Raw genomic sequence first — 17,867 nt, 5'->3', positions numbered from 1 at the left:
CCAATGATATTCTTGGTGGCCCACAATCAGCATAACTGACCAAGCTCCTTTCCGGACTGAATCTAACTCAACAGGTATCCATGGCCAAGCATATAAAGGGACACATTCTTGATCAGGTCTGGACTCTTAATCTTGCTATGTCTCCCATTTTAGTTGTACCTTGTACCTGGTCCGACCATTACATTATCAAATTTAATGTTCAAATTAATCTTGTGAATAGCCATCCTAGCTTGGCTGGGCGCACTCGCAGGAACTGGAATAAAATTGAGAAAACTTCATTCCTTGCTTCCCTTGCCAGTTCGCTCCCCTCATGCAACTCCTCAATCAACCTGGCTGATACTCAGTTGACCAGTTAGTTACTGACCACCAGTGACAGGTTTATTCCTCTTAGGAAAGTTTACACTCCTCGCTGCCATGATGCCCAGAAATGGTTTTCTAACAAGCTGAAACATAAAAAACTCGCCTTAAGGCAATTGGAATGAAAGTGGCGCAGCAAGCCTATTTCGATTTTTTGAAAGCTTATAAAAAATCTATTTTAAAGGCTAAAGAGGCGCACTTCTCATCCAGAATTTTGTCAGCAACTAATCGCACAACGGAGGTCTTTCACAATGTGAATGAGCTCTCTAATCCCAACAGAGTTTTGTTTAAACCTCCCCCCTCACAAACCTTCTGCAATGCACTGAATCTCTTTTTTATTGATAAAATTCACAAAATCAAATCCGGTTTGTCAAACCCTGGACCTTAGTCCTCATCCCAATTCTAATCTTAGCACTTTCTCATACTTTCCTGCTATATGTGAGCACACTTTCAGGAATCTTCTTTCTAAAGTCAAATCTGGGTCTCCCACCGAATGTTAACCCCCTTGTATTCTGAAGGAAATCGTCACTACCTTTCCACTAATGTCCAATGATTTTCGGCAAGCCCCAAGCATTCAACTCCTGCGAGCATGCGCTTAACTCTTCCCACTCACCTGAGCAATATCATGACTCGGCAGCCCGAGTCTATCTACCATTTCTATTGCCACACAGGTGCGCACTAATAGCCAACCAACCACAGTATAAAACCCAGCAGCACTGGCCACTACTCACCGGTTCTGCGAAGGAGGCACTACAGGTCCACAGCAGGCTCTGGCCAGAAATCCTGTGAGTATGACGAACAACCACCTCTACCATAGGTAAGCGCTACCACTCTTTTCTCCCTACAGGTCTCCTAACCTCAGTGGACATACCTTTTTCTTCCATATAGGACCAACCACTTTGCCACTTCAATAACCTTGAAGAAACAATCCTTAAAACTAGCGTAAGAAATTCCTTGCGCTTTCTTTATCTTTTTACCACTTATTTCACTACTGTTGTGAATACCGCTGTTTTAACCACCCCACCTACGATGTTCTAGTGCGATTCTCACCATAATGGTATCACCAGTACCATTACACCTTAGCCGCTTATAGCCCGCACCCCCCACGCTACTAAGCCGGCTGTCATGAGTATTTATGCATACCTTTCAAGTGACTCTTTCTTTCCTTGTATGTTTTGTCCCTGTCCTACTTGTTATATGTACAGGTGGTCTTGAGAAGGGAATCCCCCCTCTCACACATAGATACACTTTAGGGCGTGTAGACACATAGTCTGTATCACACGTCCACTAGTTTTAATTACACACACCTTTTAACTGTCCTGAAGAAAGCCAGCATATTCATAAGGCACTGGCTGAAACATGTTGACCCACCGAGGACGTGGGAGGTCGTAACTCGCCTCTAACGTCCACCAGCCTTATTTTTAACCGCTGACGGAGGCCCAGGCAATAAAGTTTGTTCTACCTTCGGGTACTGGGACCCCCGCCAAGCCATTTTAATTCACACTCAAAACACCCTTCACCGCACACACAGCGACATACCTGCTCCGCTGTAACCAGGCGTCGTAGCACACCCGGGACACGTTAGGTGTCACTGGGTGGGCCCGATGATGACGCATGCCACCAACTAGGTTGGTGGGTGAGGGCTTCATGAGCACACCTACCAGGTGCCACAACCCCTTGACAAAACAAGACTGAGTCACTAACATTTTAAAATAAAATCTTGTTTAAAAAAAAAAACCCTCCCTAAACTTAGCTAGTCTCTTTTTGATTAAATTCTACTTTTAAAGTAGTCACATGTCTGTACAGGCGACTTACCTACACAGCACTACCTTCCCAGACCGAAATCCATAGAGCATGGGAAGCAGACCTGGGCAAGCCTATAGCAGATAAAGAATCAGAGATACTGGTGGAGAGGGCGTGGAAGAGTACCAGAAATGCAGATTCCAATTGATCAACTTTTATGTACTACATAGAGCTTACCTTACCCCGACAAGCTCAATAAATATTTCAATATGCAAACCGCAGCCTGCCCATGATGTCATACAATAGGCTCTGATTTTTTGCATATGTTCTGGAGCTGGCTGAAAATAGGGGAATTCTGGTAATCTTATTACTGGCGGAAGTGACTGAGAAAAAAATAGGGCATTCTCCGGAATACAGCCTTTTGCACTGGTTTCCCCACACTGCTAAAAGCAAGGTAACGAGTAAGTTCCAAGACCTTGAGTTAGTTTTAGCTAAGAGGCATTACCCGTCACTGGAAATCGAGATTGGTCCTAGTTTTGCTAGGTGGAATAAGGAGTTCATTAAATGGGCTGAATGTGAAACCATTGTCAGAATAAGAACAGCTAAAAGAACAGGAAGTGAGAAATCGCTGGAAGTAGCTGGAGCGTGGACAGTTTTGCTTTAATGACTTACAAATCCAAATGCTGCGGTTGGAAGTGATCTAGAGGAAGGAGGCCAAGATGTGGCTGACTGACCTCACTGGGTTGGGCCTACCAAGATAAGTGACCCCGTATTAGCTATACCCCCTGACCGGGGGTACGACCCTTGAGCATATGTTAGCGGCCCTGAGGATGACAATAGGTGACCCAGCAGTCGACTGGGCATGTCACAGACTACATAGACACGCCCAGGTGGGTGGGCAGGGTGGGGGGGGGGGTACAGTTGGGATACGGTTAGGATGATAGGTCTGCAACGTCTGATTTACAGCGTGCAATACCACATGCAATTTTAATATGTTAATAATAAATGTTCCAGAATTGGGTTTATAACATTGACAGTTGAGCACCTGAACCAGGTGAAAGAATTAAAGGGGAGCATACTCTCCACAATGGCGGGGAAATGTTAAATCATGAAAAGTAACTTAATATTGTTTGATTGTAATGGTTAATGGAAAATGCAATCAAAATCGGTTTACAAAACAAAATTACAAAAAACTGAAGGCTTCCATTCCATCCCTTAGTTTGCGTTGATATCTGCCTAACAATTCAGCCATGTTAGCGATTCTTAAATGGGTGAAAGCTGTGTCACACACTTTTTGATGGAATCTATCCGTTTGCTCTCCCTAACTGGAGGTGCTGTGGATTCCGGAATAAAGCATGCCTTCGTCTTACCGCCGTTGTGATTATAGAATCCGGTTTCAGATCACAATTTAGAAAATCAGGATCTTGTTGTGGAGGCCTGTACTTCTTTAGGAGTCTTGGTGTAGCCAATTTAACTGTGACTGGAGTTAAGAACTTTTCCTCAACAATGTCCATAAGACCAGGAAGAAGAGGTCTTGGTATAAACTTCAGTTGAAAAGTTCCCAAGACCACGGACACGGTTGGTCGAGGTGTATCCACAGTAATATGTAGCTTAGATGCACCTCTTACTAGGGCATCCTGAAAGGTAAGGATATTGTCCACTGGAGATACCCTAGTCTGAGACAGAGGTGAAGTTAGAGCATATAACTGATTTGAGATGGAATCAGGTGATCCTGATCTTGAGCATGAGGGGGGAAGATCTACTTGGAGATAGAGATTTCCATTTTCTAATGAACAGACATGGCCCTAGAAACGTTTTGCACAGTAATTGATCCTGTAAAGGATTGCACACTGAGAATATAGTTCATATAGGTGGAAGCCCAGTATCTGTTTGAGGTAACCTTGCCTCAGACTAATGAGAAAGAGAGGACTGTGAAGGAGACCCTGACCATTGTGAAGAAGAGGATATATTAACTTGAGGTATGGTTGAGGGAGGGGAAATCAACGTTGTGGAATTCTCTTCGTGGCAACCGGTGTCTTTTGTATAGAATGTCTCTTTGATGTCGAATGAGATTTTGTCAATGAGTGACGAGACTTTGACACCAAAGGACAGGATCTTGACGTTGAACTGTGGGTTTGGCACTGAGCTTGAGTAAGATGGCAGCATAATCCTAGTCTTCAGCGTCTATGGCAAACAAGACCGAGCCAAAACTCTCGACAGCGACATCTATGTTCTTGATGTCGATGAGAATGGCGTTGATGCTGATGTTGTGCAGGAGATTTCCTGCTCTTAGATCTCCCTCTGTTGGAGTCCATCTCTGATTTTTTATGCTTTTTTTACAGAATGATGGCAGGAGGATCTTTCCATTCTCTTCATTTTCTTCCTTTCTTGTTCTGCCTTCATATCCAGCATCTATCCAAGCAGTCTGATGCCCTTTCTGTCTTTAAGTGTCCTCTTTCACATTTTACTACACATGTCACATTCTTTAGTGAGGTGTGCAGATGAAAGGCACACCACACAATCTTTATGAGCATTAGAGCTTGCCTTCTTTATACCACATGATGGGCATTTGGTAAAAAAGAGAAGGCATTCCGACTAAAAATGCTGTCAGAAAAATCTGAAAATATGAATGTACTAAACAGTGGAGATGTCAAGTTGTTGAGAGCAATGCTTTTACAAGTGCTGCATATCTGAAGGAAAAAGATTTGTAGGTGAAAAGACACCCAAGGTGTTCAGAGATCCTGCCTGATGGAGCAGGAAAAAAGAACTTACACTCACAGGCAAACTGCCACCACTCTGCACTGTAGAAAAGGTGGCTTCTGAGGTGCTTAAAGGTGCAGGCCTCTTGTTAGAAATGGGGTCACTAGTAGGCAGTTGTTTGCACCCTGTTCAAGTATGAACCCTCACTTCAGTCAGTTTAAGGGAGTCACACAGCTAAGATAACCCCTGCTCACTCCTTTGGTAGCTTAGCATGAGCAGTCAGGCTCATCTCAGAGGCAATGAGTGAAGCATTTGTACATATATACACACTAACAGTGACAACACAACAAAATGAGTCCACACCAGTTCGGACAAATAGCCAATATTTATCTGAATAAAACAGGACCAAAACAACAAAAATCTAACATTCACAAGTAAATATATCACTTTTCAAAGGTTGAAAAAGTTCAATAACTAGAAATTAATGAATGAGTTTCTTTTAGCACAATGTACCTTGGATGCATCAAAACTCAAAAACAATGTGAGGCACAGGGGAGGTGAGGTGCCGGAAAAGCAAAGTGATGCATCAGTTCCTTACAGCCAGGGGAGGTGATGCGTTGGTTCGTTACTGCTAAGCAGAGGAGGTGATGCGCCAGTTCCTACTGCCAGGGGAGGTGATGCGTCGGTTCCTTACTGCTACGCAGGGAAGGTGATGCGTCGGATCCTTACTGTCAGGGGAAGTGATGTGTTGATTCCTTACTGGAAGGGATGGTGATGCGTTGATTCCTTACTGGAAGGAAAGGTTATGAGTCGATCTCTGGATACACAGCCTTGGTTCCTTACTGCTGGGCAACGTCGATGAAGAAATAGTTACCAAGGGACGATGTGTAGAAAATCCAGATGCGCTGCGTCAATTCTACAGCCGCAAAGCAGGCCCTTCATTGGGAGTTAGACCGGTGCAACACTGGCTTTGCTGATGCAGTGCTCGAAACTCATGCTACAGCGGTACTTCTGACGTGCTGCGATGGAAAGTTGGGGCCTGTGGTGAAAACCTTGGTTGATGCATTGATCAAGAACCACGCTCCGACAAAAACAGACAGAGTCAATGTCTGGATTTTATCCTTCAATTCACTAGGTTCTACTCCTAAAGGCCCAGAAACTGGACTTGGCACCACTTGGCAAGTCAGGACTCTCATCAGAAGAGCCCAGGCACTGCTAGGTGAAGTCTTTGATGGCCCTGACAATTCTTAACAGGAGATAAGCACAAACAAGCCCTTGGAGAACCTTGGAAGCAGGATATAGAAAGCAAAGCCCAATCCTTTCACTCCCTGGACAGAAGCCGCAAGCCATCGCAACAAAGTAACAGACAGAGTGTCAGTTCCTGCAACAGCATCCAGCTCTTACCAGCAGAATGTATTTTAGTCCAGAAGTAATTTGATTTGAGTGTGTGAGTGGTCCAATACTTATACCCCTGTCTGCCTTTGAAGTCGGCAAACTTCAAAGGAAAGTCTTTGTAGTGCAAAAGATTGTGCCTTCCTATGACCTGGCTCCAGATGCACTACAGGGGGGTGGAGACTGTTTTGTTTGAGGACAGGCACAACCTTACTCTGGAGTCAGTGACAACTCCTCCCACCACTCTAGCTCAGAAAGGCCCATCATCCTGGTGATGGCCCATCAGGATATGCATGGCACACCTCAGCTATCTTTGTGTGACTGTCTAGAGTGAATACACAAGAGCCCAACTGTCAGCCGAACCCAGATGTGGTTTCTACAGACAGGCAGAGGAACAGAATGGTTAAGGAAAAAAATGCCCACTTTCTAAAAGTGGAATTTTCGTACATGCAATTTAAAAATCTACTTCTCCAAAATATGTACTTTTAAATTGTGATTTCAGAGACTCCAAACTACTCTAAATCTATATCATTTCCCAATGAGAAATTGCACCGAAAAGGTATTTAAAGGCAATCCCCATATTACCATATGGGAGAGAGAGTCCTTGCAATAGTGAAAACGAAATTAGTAGTATTTCACTATTAGGACATGTAAAACACACCAGTAGATGTCCTACCTTTTAAATACACAGCACCCTCCACATGGGCCTGCCTTTGGCCTACCTTAGGGGTGACTTACATGTAGTAAAATGGAAGGTTTGGGCATGGCTAGTGGGTGCACTTGCCAGGTAGAATTGGCAGTTTAAAACTGCACACACAGACACTTCAGTGGCAGGTCCGAGACATGTTTGCAGGGGTACCCACGTGGGTGGCACAATCAGTGCAGGAGGCTCACTACTAGCATTTGATTTACATACCCTGGGTACACCTTGTGCACTTTACAAGGGAATTACTGTTACATCAAATATGCCAATAATGGATAAACCAATCACCAATACAATTTACACAGGGAGCACTTGCACTTTAGTACTGGTCAGCAGTGGTAAAATGCTAAAGTCCTAAAACCAGAAAAAAGGAAACCCTGCACACAGTCAAAAACAGGAGGTCAGAAGTAAAAAGACTGGGCAATCCCCCCAAAAGATGTCAGGTCTAACACCTCTTTTTTAATCTCACCAGTGGCAGCCTATCAGGCTGCTTTTCATCTTCGTGCTGTTTTGTACAGAGGCAGCCTTTTTTCCATGACAAAGTGTTCATCATTCAAACGCTATTTAGACTTTTCCCAACAATTCACCTGCAGCATTCAGCAGGATATAACATCACTAACAGACTACACTGAGACTCTATGGAAAATGACTTTCAGTGAGCCCATGTTTGTTTTTGCCGCCAGTGCCGCCAGCCTGCAACCGACATCAGGGGACAGACGTCAATCCCCATAGCTCCAAGCGCATGAGCGCGCCAACGAGTCACTCTCGCGCCAGGAGGCGCTCAAAAGGAGGCCCGGGTCATGGGCGGGCCCGTCTACGCCCTTTATCGGCCGGCCTGGGTCACGTCCCTAAGGCTTCACTATCAACCTCCTTGACTCACGGTAAGAGCGGCTGAAACAATCTTAATATAATCGTACATATAATATTTCAAACACTTGTGTGCCTTCTGTCACTGGTGAACATAATCATGGGAAAACATAAGATCGCGGGTGTTGCATCTGGGAGTAAAAATAAGAATGAAAGACTAAGTGCACCTATAACAAAGGACCTAAATACTGCGATGGATCTAATTAATAGCGAGATTGTTAATGTTGAGGAGAGCCTAGCAGCAACAAAGATTGCACTAAATAATATGGTTGAAGAAACACTTGTGGATAAAACCACTGTAGAAACAGTTACAAAAAACAATCCTCAAAATCATACTACAGCGTTGGTCCATAATGCAGCACCTTGTGTATACACGTCACTATTGGAGATATCAGTATTAGCAGAAGGCTTAGAGCCAGCTACATCCCCTATAATTGAAGGTAAACAGCAATGGAAGGGCAAAACTTAACAACCCGCTAAACATTCCCGAATACAACAATTGACATTGCCGCAAAAACAGAGTGGGGGCACGAGGGCCGCTCAGAGTCATTATTATTCCCATAACTTGGATTTAATTTTTTGTACATTACATGGGAAATTTGATTGAGAAACATTTGTTATCAGAAATCTTAAAAATTAAGACTGAAGTTGCCAGTATTTCTAAGCTAATCAGGTAGTCGATAGTACAGGAGAAAAGCCAAAAGGGAAATATACAACCTGTCACAAATAACATAAAAGCAATGGTTAATAACTCCTGAACTACTACAAACGATCCCACATACAGTCTACAGGGCCCACTAACGCTGGATGAAGGAAAAAATGCTGTTGGGCAAAGGGACAAGAAAGAAACTAATATTGGGTAACATCTTATGACATTGGCTAATCAAGTGACAAAAAACGCAAGACCAAATATTATAGAAGCGGACAAACATGGTTACAAATCATTACCTACTAGGCCCCAAAAACCCTTATATCTACCCCCCCGAGGCTACACTTTATACGATCATTCTGAAAAATGTGCCAGCATTAAATGATGGTATAAATGAGGATTGGGAATAACTAAAAAATAAGGCTGTATTCTGGTTTAATAATTATTGTGAATATGACGTAAATACCTTGTTCTCAAGGCATTAATATGGTAAGAAGAGTACCCTGGGTAGGGAAACAACTAATAAATTGCAAAGGGGACAGTGTTGTAGTCTAATTTCGACACCCAGAGATGGTTAAGACCCTGATAGAAGATCTATATAACAATTGGGAGATATCATTAAAACACCAGAATAAAACCATCACTGGGGTTCCACTAGGGTGCTTCTATAAGCCAGATATAGGAATTTCTAGTCAATCCAGACATGGTCTTACAATATCAGAGAAGTCTAAACCACTTGCTTTGTTTAAAAGATTCTTACCCCTCAGAAGATGTAGCAATGTAGACTGACTACAAGAGGATACGGTACAAGAGTCTGGCCCCACTGATGAGATACCACCAGAGATACTACCTGCAACTCAAAAACTGAAATCTAAAAAATTGACTTTAGTAACTTGGAACATCATGGGTATAAATAAGAAATTGAACGATGAGACATGGACTGTTTTTTGAATGATTGTGAAATTGTTTGCATGCAAGAGACTTGGCACATGGAACCCTTCCATATTGATGGTTTTTCAACCGTGGACACCCAAGCAACACCTTCAAGGAATGGAAGAGCAAAGGGTGGCCTAGCAGAATTACTTTCAGTTACATGTCCACTGACTCTGAAGAAAGTTTATATTGATTCTCTCTTTTTCCAATTCTTGTAGCTTTATTCTTCTGACTACCAATGTTTTGTAGTAATTAATTTCTACAATAATGTTTTTGATAACAACAGAAATCAAGTGATACTGGTACTCGAGAGGGAGCTTGATTTATTTTTAAAAGAAATAAAGGGTGATTATCTTTTGATTTGGGCCGGAGATTTTAATAGCAAGAAATGTAGCATTTCAGATGGAAAGCTTTGTGGGGATAGCTATTCCCTTTTCTCCCATAATCCCTATAATGAATCCATTAATGAGGTAATGTCCAAAGACAATCTAGAATTACTAGATCAGTATACATCGTACTGGCTACCCCAACTACCGACTTTCGAAGGACATGACCAAGGCTCAATCATTGACCACATTCTAATCTTGGCTCATGGCCAAGAGCAAATAGAGAGAATGGAGGTGAAAATAAGTTGTGTTAGCGATCACCATCCCCTTCTCCTAACAGTTAGAATAGATATCTATCAGACTGGACCTCGTTTAGCCCCCTTTTTTTCTACTCAGGTGGAAAAGGGTATATCTATTGAATGGTCGGGAGTAAACCCAAAAGATTTTATGGAGGTTTTAACGAACAACTGTAAATAAGATATAGAAGTTTGTAATAGGGTGGATCTTACTGACAATGAGATTATGGGGTCCTTCTGTAATATTACTGCTGAAATCTCTAGAGGTTTGAAAACTAAGAGTAAAAAAAAACCAAAGAAAATAGTTGGCTGGTTTGATTCACAATGAACAAAGGCAAACCAGTCATTGAAAAACGCTTTAAAAATCAGGCCCAGAGATAGTGAACTTATCAAAAAACAGAGACTTTTATATAAACAGTTCATAGTAAAAAGAAAGTGAGAAATCCAGTACAACGCTTAGGAAAAACTTTCCCAGGCCGCAAATGCAAAAGGTTCACCCCTATTTTGGAAGACTATAAACCACCCGTTTTTTAAAGAAAATTGTGCTACCAAAATTGAGAGTCTGATGCAGCCCTAAGAGTGGATACGTTATTTTGGCCAGGTGTTTAATGCAGAAAATGAAACCCTTATTTTAGAGGAAAAAAAGTGGCCCTGATGGTACCATAGATTTATCAAATAACCAAACTTTTATAACTTTTGAATCATCTAATTTGGTCCCCATCACACTGGATGAAGTGATATTGGCTCTAGTGAGAAGTGTAAATGGCAAGGCACCCGGTGTTGATGGGGTTCCAATAGACATTTTTAAGTATGATATTGAATTGTGTGCCCCTCTTTTACAAAAAGTGTTTAACATTATTGCAGGGGGCACAATGGACTGAAAGCATAATTGTGGCAATTTTAAAAAAGGGCAAATGTTATCGACCTATTTCACTTCTTGACACAACCTCAAAACTGATTGGTACGAAACTGCTAGAGAGATTGGAAATATGGGTAGAGGAAACCAAATCCTTATGGAAACACAATATGGGTTTAGAAGGTAATTAGGGATTATTGAACAATGCATTAATTTACACCTATTGATTAGTAAATACAGAAATATAAAAAAGGGCCAGCTACACCTTTGTTTTATTGATTTAACTAGTGCCTTCGACCTAGTAAATCATGCGAAATTATGGTAAACCTTGACTCGAATCGGTGCTCCCAATTACATCATTATTTACCTTTCTCAGATATACAGTCGCCTGACCGCAAGAGTCAGTTTTGGGCTAGACGGGGAATGCACCGCTAGCCTCAGGATAAAACAGGTAATCAAGCAGAATGTGTGTGTATATATATATATATAAATAGTGTCGACGAGGAATTGCAAAAGTTTAACGCAGATGTCCCCAAAGTAGGCGAACGTGCTCTTCTGACTCTACTTTACGCAGATGACGCGGTCTTATTATTAAGAACTGCGAATGGGCTGCAGACCCTTATCGGAAAATTTGCACAATACATTCAGAAAAAGGACATCTTAACTAATCTGAAAAAAGACCTTTACGATGGTTTGTGGACAAGGAAAAACTAAAACCAAGAATCATCATATAAATCGTGTCCCCATTGTAAAAACAAAATTGTTTGTATATTTAGAGCTGGTATTCACAGATAAGGTGAACTGGGGAGCCCATATCTAGCATTGTGAAGTAAAATTAATGAGAATCACAGAGTGAATTTTTTGATTTTCACAAAAAATGGGCATTAAGCCCATCAGGGAAATAATGACACTTTATAAAAGCAAGTGCCTTACTGGGATTTGTTATGGGGCAACACTATGGGGAGGGGCAAATTGTAAAATCCTTAATACCCAAGAATTTTTTTTTTACGATGGTTCTTAGCTGTGCCCATCTTAATCCCGGTATTCAGTGTGCATAAAGAATTAGATGCCTCTTATATTCATGATTTCATGAGTACAATAAGTTTAAGTGTCTGGTATGGTATCTGGAGAAAAGAAAGTACAAAGTTTACACAGGATATCATCAAAGATTGCGTTGCCCATGAACAAGGAAAAGAAATACCATGGTTAGTTTATATTAAAAACCTTTTAAATGAATGTACTATAAATACTGATTTTAAAAATCCCTTTCAAATACCTAATAATGGGAACAAAGACTTGAAGAATAATTTAATGGAATCACTGAATTGGCTAAGGGATGTAAATGCAAATCAGAAATCAATGACCAAGGCTTCCTTGGACAGGACATCTGGGCCCGTGATACCTTTTTATCTACTACACATTACAAATACTAAACACAGATTTTATCTCACCAGATTGAGAATGGGATTAGTCCATTTTTTAATAGCTTTACCAACGATGGGCAAGTGGAATCATAATCTCCCAAAGTGCCCATGCGATGGAAGATCAGCTCCGACAACATTGCATTTTATTTAATTCTGTTTTTTTTTATAGAGATGATAGGAAGAGTCTCCTACAACCATTATTTTTTAAGCAGAGACTTTTATGTATAATACAGCTATTGAATATGTTTGTAGTCTGGAAAATATTAGGGTCTGCAATGACGATGTGACCTATAGCCATAAGTCAATTAAAATAAGACATAGCAATTCTCATCTCGAGACCCTTGAATATGAAAACAATTATGTAAATTCAGATAAATGAGCCCATATGTGTGCAATAGGTTCTGTAAAGATTATATCCCATGTACCTGGTATCCTCATTCTTTCTGCTTTCCCAGTTACAATTATGAAACTTCAGAGGTAAAGTATGTTATCCTTACTCCATGATGTACTATGAAGCTATGAAACCATAGTTTAGCTTTGAATCGGATAATCTTGCACTACTTTGCACGTAGCACCTTTTCTAAACAATATCTATAGTTGTACACTATGTTTTTATGTTTTAAAATATACATTGAGCACATTGTATTCTTTATATTAGCTCTTCTAGACAGATTATTAAAGTGCTAAAACTGTAATGCACCTTACCTATATATTCTGTAGTATTATGAAGTTGTCAGAGTTGTTAGTATGCTATGAATTAGGTATTTTGCACAAAGCACTTTAATGTATATCGCTATCAGGGTCCCCTTCTTGGGGTTTCTATTTAGTCTAGCATGTTTTTATGTATTTTATGTGTTTATGGTATACTGTGAAATATTAAGATATGTATAATTTTAGGCTGTTTTTATAGTGATGTCTCATTTAACCGAATAAAGCTTGTTTTGAACTTTGACTTTCAGTGATGAACATTCTTCAGTGTCTGTGTCCTGAACTGTTAATATATATTGAAGGAGGTGTTCTGGGGACCACAGAAGCAGCGGGGAATTATTGAAAGTTCATGACTATTAATGGAGATCCTACGATGCAGAATTAGTGGATACTTCTTCCTATTATTATTATTATTATTGTTATTATTATGTTTCTTATATAGCGCCAGAATCGACCCCCGAAGGGGTATCTCCGCGCTTGCCTTGGGAATCCGTCCTGGCTTTTTCCCTGTGAGATAGCCCCTACAGGGCATCCCCAAGGTGAAAGCCAGGCATCCCGCCTCGGGGGGGGGGGGGGGGGGGGGGGGGGCGTTGTGTAGGTTCCTACGTGTAGGATCCTGAAACTCTTAAGTGAGAATTTTTTTTGTACACGTTTAAAGCAGAAGATGAATGCATATTTGACAGAGAAATAACTAATAATATTGTTAATTCAGTATTTATTTTACACTAAAAGTAGTTTCAAGCTAGATGTGGTGTCCAAGATTTAAGTCTATATAAAAATACAGATGCTTCATATTACTGAAAGAAAGGCAAAATGTTTAACATTGGGTAACAGAGTTAGCGAATAAATCACTCAATGTGGTTCAGAAAAACAAGAAAAGGAGGTGAACGTGTATTATCATTTTTGAGCCTACTTTTTGTCTCTTTAAAATGTCGATTAGTTTGAGCTGCTTCTTAAATCCAGTCATTAACTCCGATTTCTGTTTCTCGAGCTTTTTGTTTTCCATTTTTAATTCCTCTATTTTTTTGTGTTCTTGATTAGCTGTATCCTGCAAGAAAGGAAAACATTATTTCTCATAAAATGAGCAACAGCCAACGAATGCAACAACAACCTATGATTTACGAATGCAACATGTGTGGTTTAAGTTTGCTCACTGATGTCTTTCCCAGCACAGATTTAGATTCCTAAAACACAGACGGCCCTTACCATACTTATGGGCGTTAAATGGAAAAAACAGTGCTGGATTTAGTGCAAAAATAAACAAGAATGTTGTTTGTTACAACAGAAAAGCAGCAATCAGGATCACAGAACGTATCACTGAGGAACAGAGTAATTGTTTCAGTTTTTCTTGGATTACAGATGGCACAAAAATAAGGGTACTCTCTCGCCTTGGTAAATAGGAGAATCTTCACTGTGATGGTGCCCCAGCTCTAGATTGCACCCAGGGATGCTGGTCAGGTGAAAGCCCACAAGTGCAGTTTACTCAGCCCTTGGGGCTATTCAACAGTACATGCTCAGTCAGAAATACCCAATCACTAAAGAGGGTTAATTTGACCAAACTCGCTATAAACAATATTAGGTTATTAACATTTAACTGACGAATCTAAACTTGGACCACTTAGCTTCATTTTGATTTACGCACATGAAAATACACCAGAGGCGATGAAAAATAAGTCAAATCGAAGACATATTATAAATATCGATGAGATATGGATAAATATTCAAACATGTGTAGGTTTTCAAGTTTTTGGAGAGATGATTGAAACAATTAATCTGCTTACCTGAGTGGAGATAAAATAGCATTTTAATATAAAATATTACACATATGAGGACGTAAATCTGTAAAATTTGTTCCCATCCTGTGGCCCTGATTAAAAGTTGTGTAGAACCGGTAGGGATATTTACCACACAAACACATTTACCCTGGGGGAAGACAGGTGTGGCATAAACCCTATACTTGTTGGCAGGTTTCACACAGCTTAACCTATTTAGGAGGAAAACTGCGACGGATTTATGTTATCACACAACTCGTAATTCTTCAGTTTGCCCTGATCTTGCAAATAGTGCCTTTGAAAAATCGTACAAGAATTCAGGATATTATGGTGGAAGTTTTCCTTTATACTCCATTCATTGTGATCTTGTAGATCTCATTACTTACATCAACTGCGAATCTATTTCTGAAAATGAAGTTATGTAAAATGAAAAAACTAAATTTATGGTAAATCAAGCTGATGGTAAGCCACAAAAAAATGACGAGTAGCAACTGGATGCACCATAGTTGTGTCTGGCCATTTCTTTGTCCAGCTGGTCAACTTATTTAGTGACAACATACTGAGGAGTCTCAAAGTGGCCAAGTGTTCTCATCAAAACTTTCAAGATGTTCCTCAACATGGATGACGCAGTACTGTGCAACCAAATCCAGTGGGCTCATATCTTTTAAACCAGTTACCCCTGTGCACTCCCCAAAAATAATATTGACAGCGTAATTGCAATGACTTTTTGGAAAAGGAACACTGCTGTTTCTGAGTTCTAAGTAGGAGGGCCTTTGATAACTCACTAATCTAGGAGACACATATCAACCAACCAACCACCCACTATCTTATTAATTGATTTGTTACTGGGATCATCCTTTATTTACAAGATATCTACGCCAAGGAAAGGTAACTGCTACTCCTTGCCGCTTATAACATTCACAGTACAATAGAGTGTCTTGCTCCGTACCTTGCTGCTTTGTTTCAGTTTATTTAGTTCCATTTTATACCGATCTGCTTCCTCAAGCGCCCTATTTAAGCGAACCTCAGTGGCACCTTGACTGGTCACTGCCTGCTTCTGCATTCGCTTCAAGTTGTCCAATTCCTACATGAGTAAACCAAAAAAGGAATAATGAAGATCATACACAGTTTATAAACCTGAAATCATCCTTTGTGAAGTAAATATATCACTTCTACTGTACGGATAGGGTGGAGTCATAGAACTATGATTGGGATCATGGAACCTTAGTGGGTAGGGACTGAGTCCTCCTACCAGCTGAGTACCCATGAGCCCGGGGACTGACTAGCTATAGTGTCTCACTTGCCCTTCTACACACTCACAGAGGAACAAATGGTTAGACACCCCACAACACAGCACTCCCGACCCTCTCAGGAATCTCAGTTGAAGGACACACCCTTTCACTCTCACTCTCGTACCAGTCCACAATAAAATTAGACAGACACAAGAAAAGTTTAAATGTGTATTTTAACTAACGTCCTCTAGTATGCAGTATATGAGCCACAACAAGTTGAAAAATGCCTAACCCAAATACTGTCAGCATAGCAAGTAGTCGTAATTCATGAAAAATGCTGTCAATATATAAGGCAGTAAGATCCCCCGCCCCTGATTATATATTAGAAGATCTCTTGGTGGTTAGCAGCAGACCCAGTCCCTCAGTCTATAGACATCACATCACAGGTGCTGTCATGCTCCGTTCTCCGGAAAGATCCGTCTCCAACTAAGTGTTACCCACCCGTGTATGCCTATATGACCAAAGTACATGTTCCCGAACAGCTGCATCTGCGTGTTTTGTGTAGGTGCTAGGGCCGGAACAGAATGGAATAACAAGGGGCATTGTTGTTTGACCTTATTTGCGGGGTTCAAACTAAATCCCAGGAAAGAGCGGAACGCAACAACAGTATATCCTGTGTGAAAACTGCAATGTGGCATACAGCAGAAATACGTTTGTCTAGTAACATGCGCAACGAAGAGGACAGTCTGGCACGGGCTCATGCTAACTTAAGGAAAACGACAATGGCTACTTGGACCACATGACAACAGTTAGTAATAAATATATTATATATATATACGCATACATACATACATACATAAAAATCCTTATATGTTGCTCAAGAAGGAATAAGCAAAACATCATATTGACCCAACCTGCACCTTTTCAGAAATATGAATCCCATCAGTGATGCTTATGGAACGCATGTGGGGTAGTCCAAATATCTGCCTTAGAAATTTCTACAATGCATACATGCCTTTGTAAAGTCACTGATGAAAGCTTCGCTCTGGTACAATGAGTGTGAAATCTTAGAAAGAAGTTCAAATCATTATATGTGGTAGGCCTTGGTTATGCAAAGGACTATCCTAAGTCAATATACGCTATTGCTACCGGTTGGAAAACGAGGCAGTATCTGTGAGGCCTGCACAAATAACATGTCACACTTGTCCTTCACTGGGAACCAAACACCCTATTGTAGTGCTTGACTCTCAGAGGGTAGCAATGCAGAGCAGTCTAAGGTTTACTCAAGGGAGATGGTGTAGGCTAGTAGAACTAGTTACTTACCTTCGATAACGCTTTTTCTGGTGGATACAGTATCTGTCTGTGGATTCCTTACCTTATGAATATCACCTGCGCAAGCATTTCCTGGAAAGATTTTCCTAGCGCTCCATGCCGATGAGGATGTCTCAATGCTACGGCTCCGCTCCCAACTCAGCATGACGTCACCGGTGCCATAAAAGAGCCTAGTCTGCGTGATGACGTCAGTTCCATCTATTTTTTCCGTGCCTCCAAGGTGAACAGGTGGCCCGACAACAAATTCAAAGTATACACAGTACACAATATTCAAACAAATACACATAGTGTAAAATCAAAAGGAAAGCCAGAGAATAAAAGCATTTCCTATAAACCACACAAATGTAGATAGAAAAGACAATGCAAAACAAACATGTTAAACAATGCCAGCTTTAAGGTATACAAAGGTGGACATCAGGGAGGAGGGTGTATCAGTGAGGAATCCACAGGCAGATACTGTATCCATAAGAAAAAGCGTTACCGAAGGTAAGTAACTTGTTCTTCTGATCGATATATCTGCCTGTGGATTCCTCACCTTATGAATAGAATCCCACAGCAGTCCCACTCCTGGAGGTTG

The 17,867-nt window shown here is 40.9% G+C and overlaps 1 protein-coding gene across 2 annotated transcripts in view; it reads right to left on the bottom strand.

The window, feature by feature from the left end:
• The window catches only part of TEX9 (testis expressed 9), a 414,747-nt gene that overhangs the window by 11,057 nt on the left and 385,823 nt on the right, over nt 1-17,867 (bottom strand). For both annotated transcript variants that reach the window (XM_086958349.1, XM_086958352.1), the window contains 2 exons: nt 15,676-15,810; nt 13,868-14,002 (listed from right to left, as the gene is read on the bottom strand). In XM_086958349.1, the coding sequence (XP_086814475.1) occupies nt 13,868-14,002; nt 15,676-15,810 (270 nt within the window). The remainder of the gene's footprint in view (nt 1-13,867; nt 14,003-15,675; nt 15,811-17,867) is intronic.

This window comes from Lissotriton vulgaris, chromosome 2_1 (genome assembly GCF_964263255.1).
Source record: "Lissotriton vulgaris chromosome 2_1, aLisVul1.2, whole genome shotgun sequence".
Classification (NCBI taxonomy): domain Eukaryota; kingdom Metazoa; phylum Chordata; class Amphibia; order Caudata; family Salamandridae; genus Lissotriton; species Lissotriton vulgaris.
Note: the sequence above shows the minus strand (reverse complement) of the source record. Positions and strands in the feature narration are given on the sequence as shown.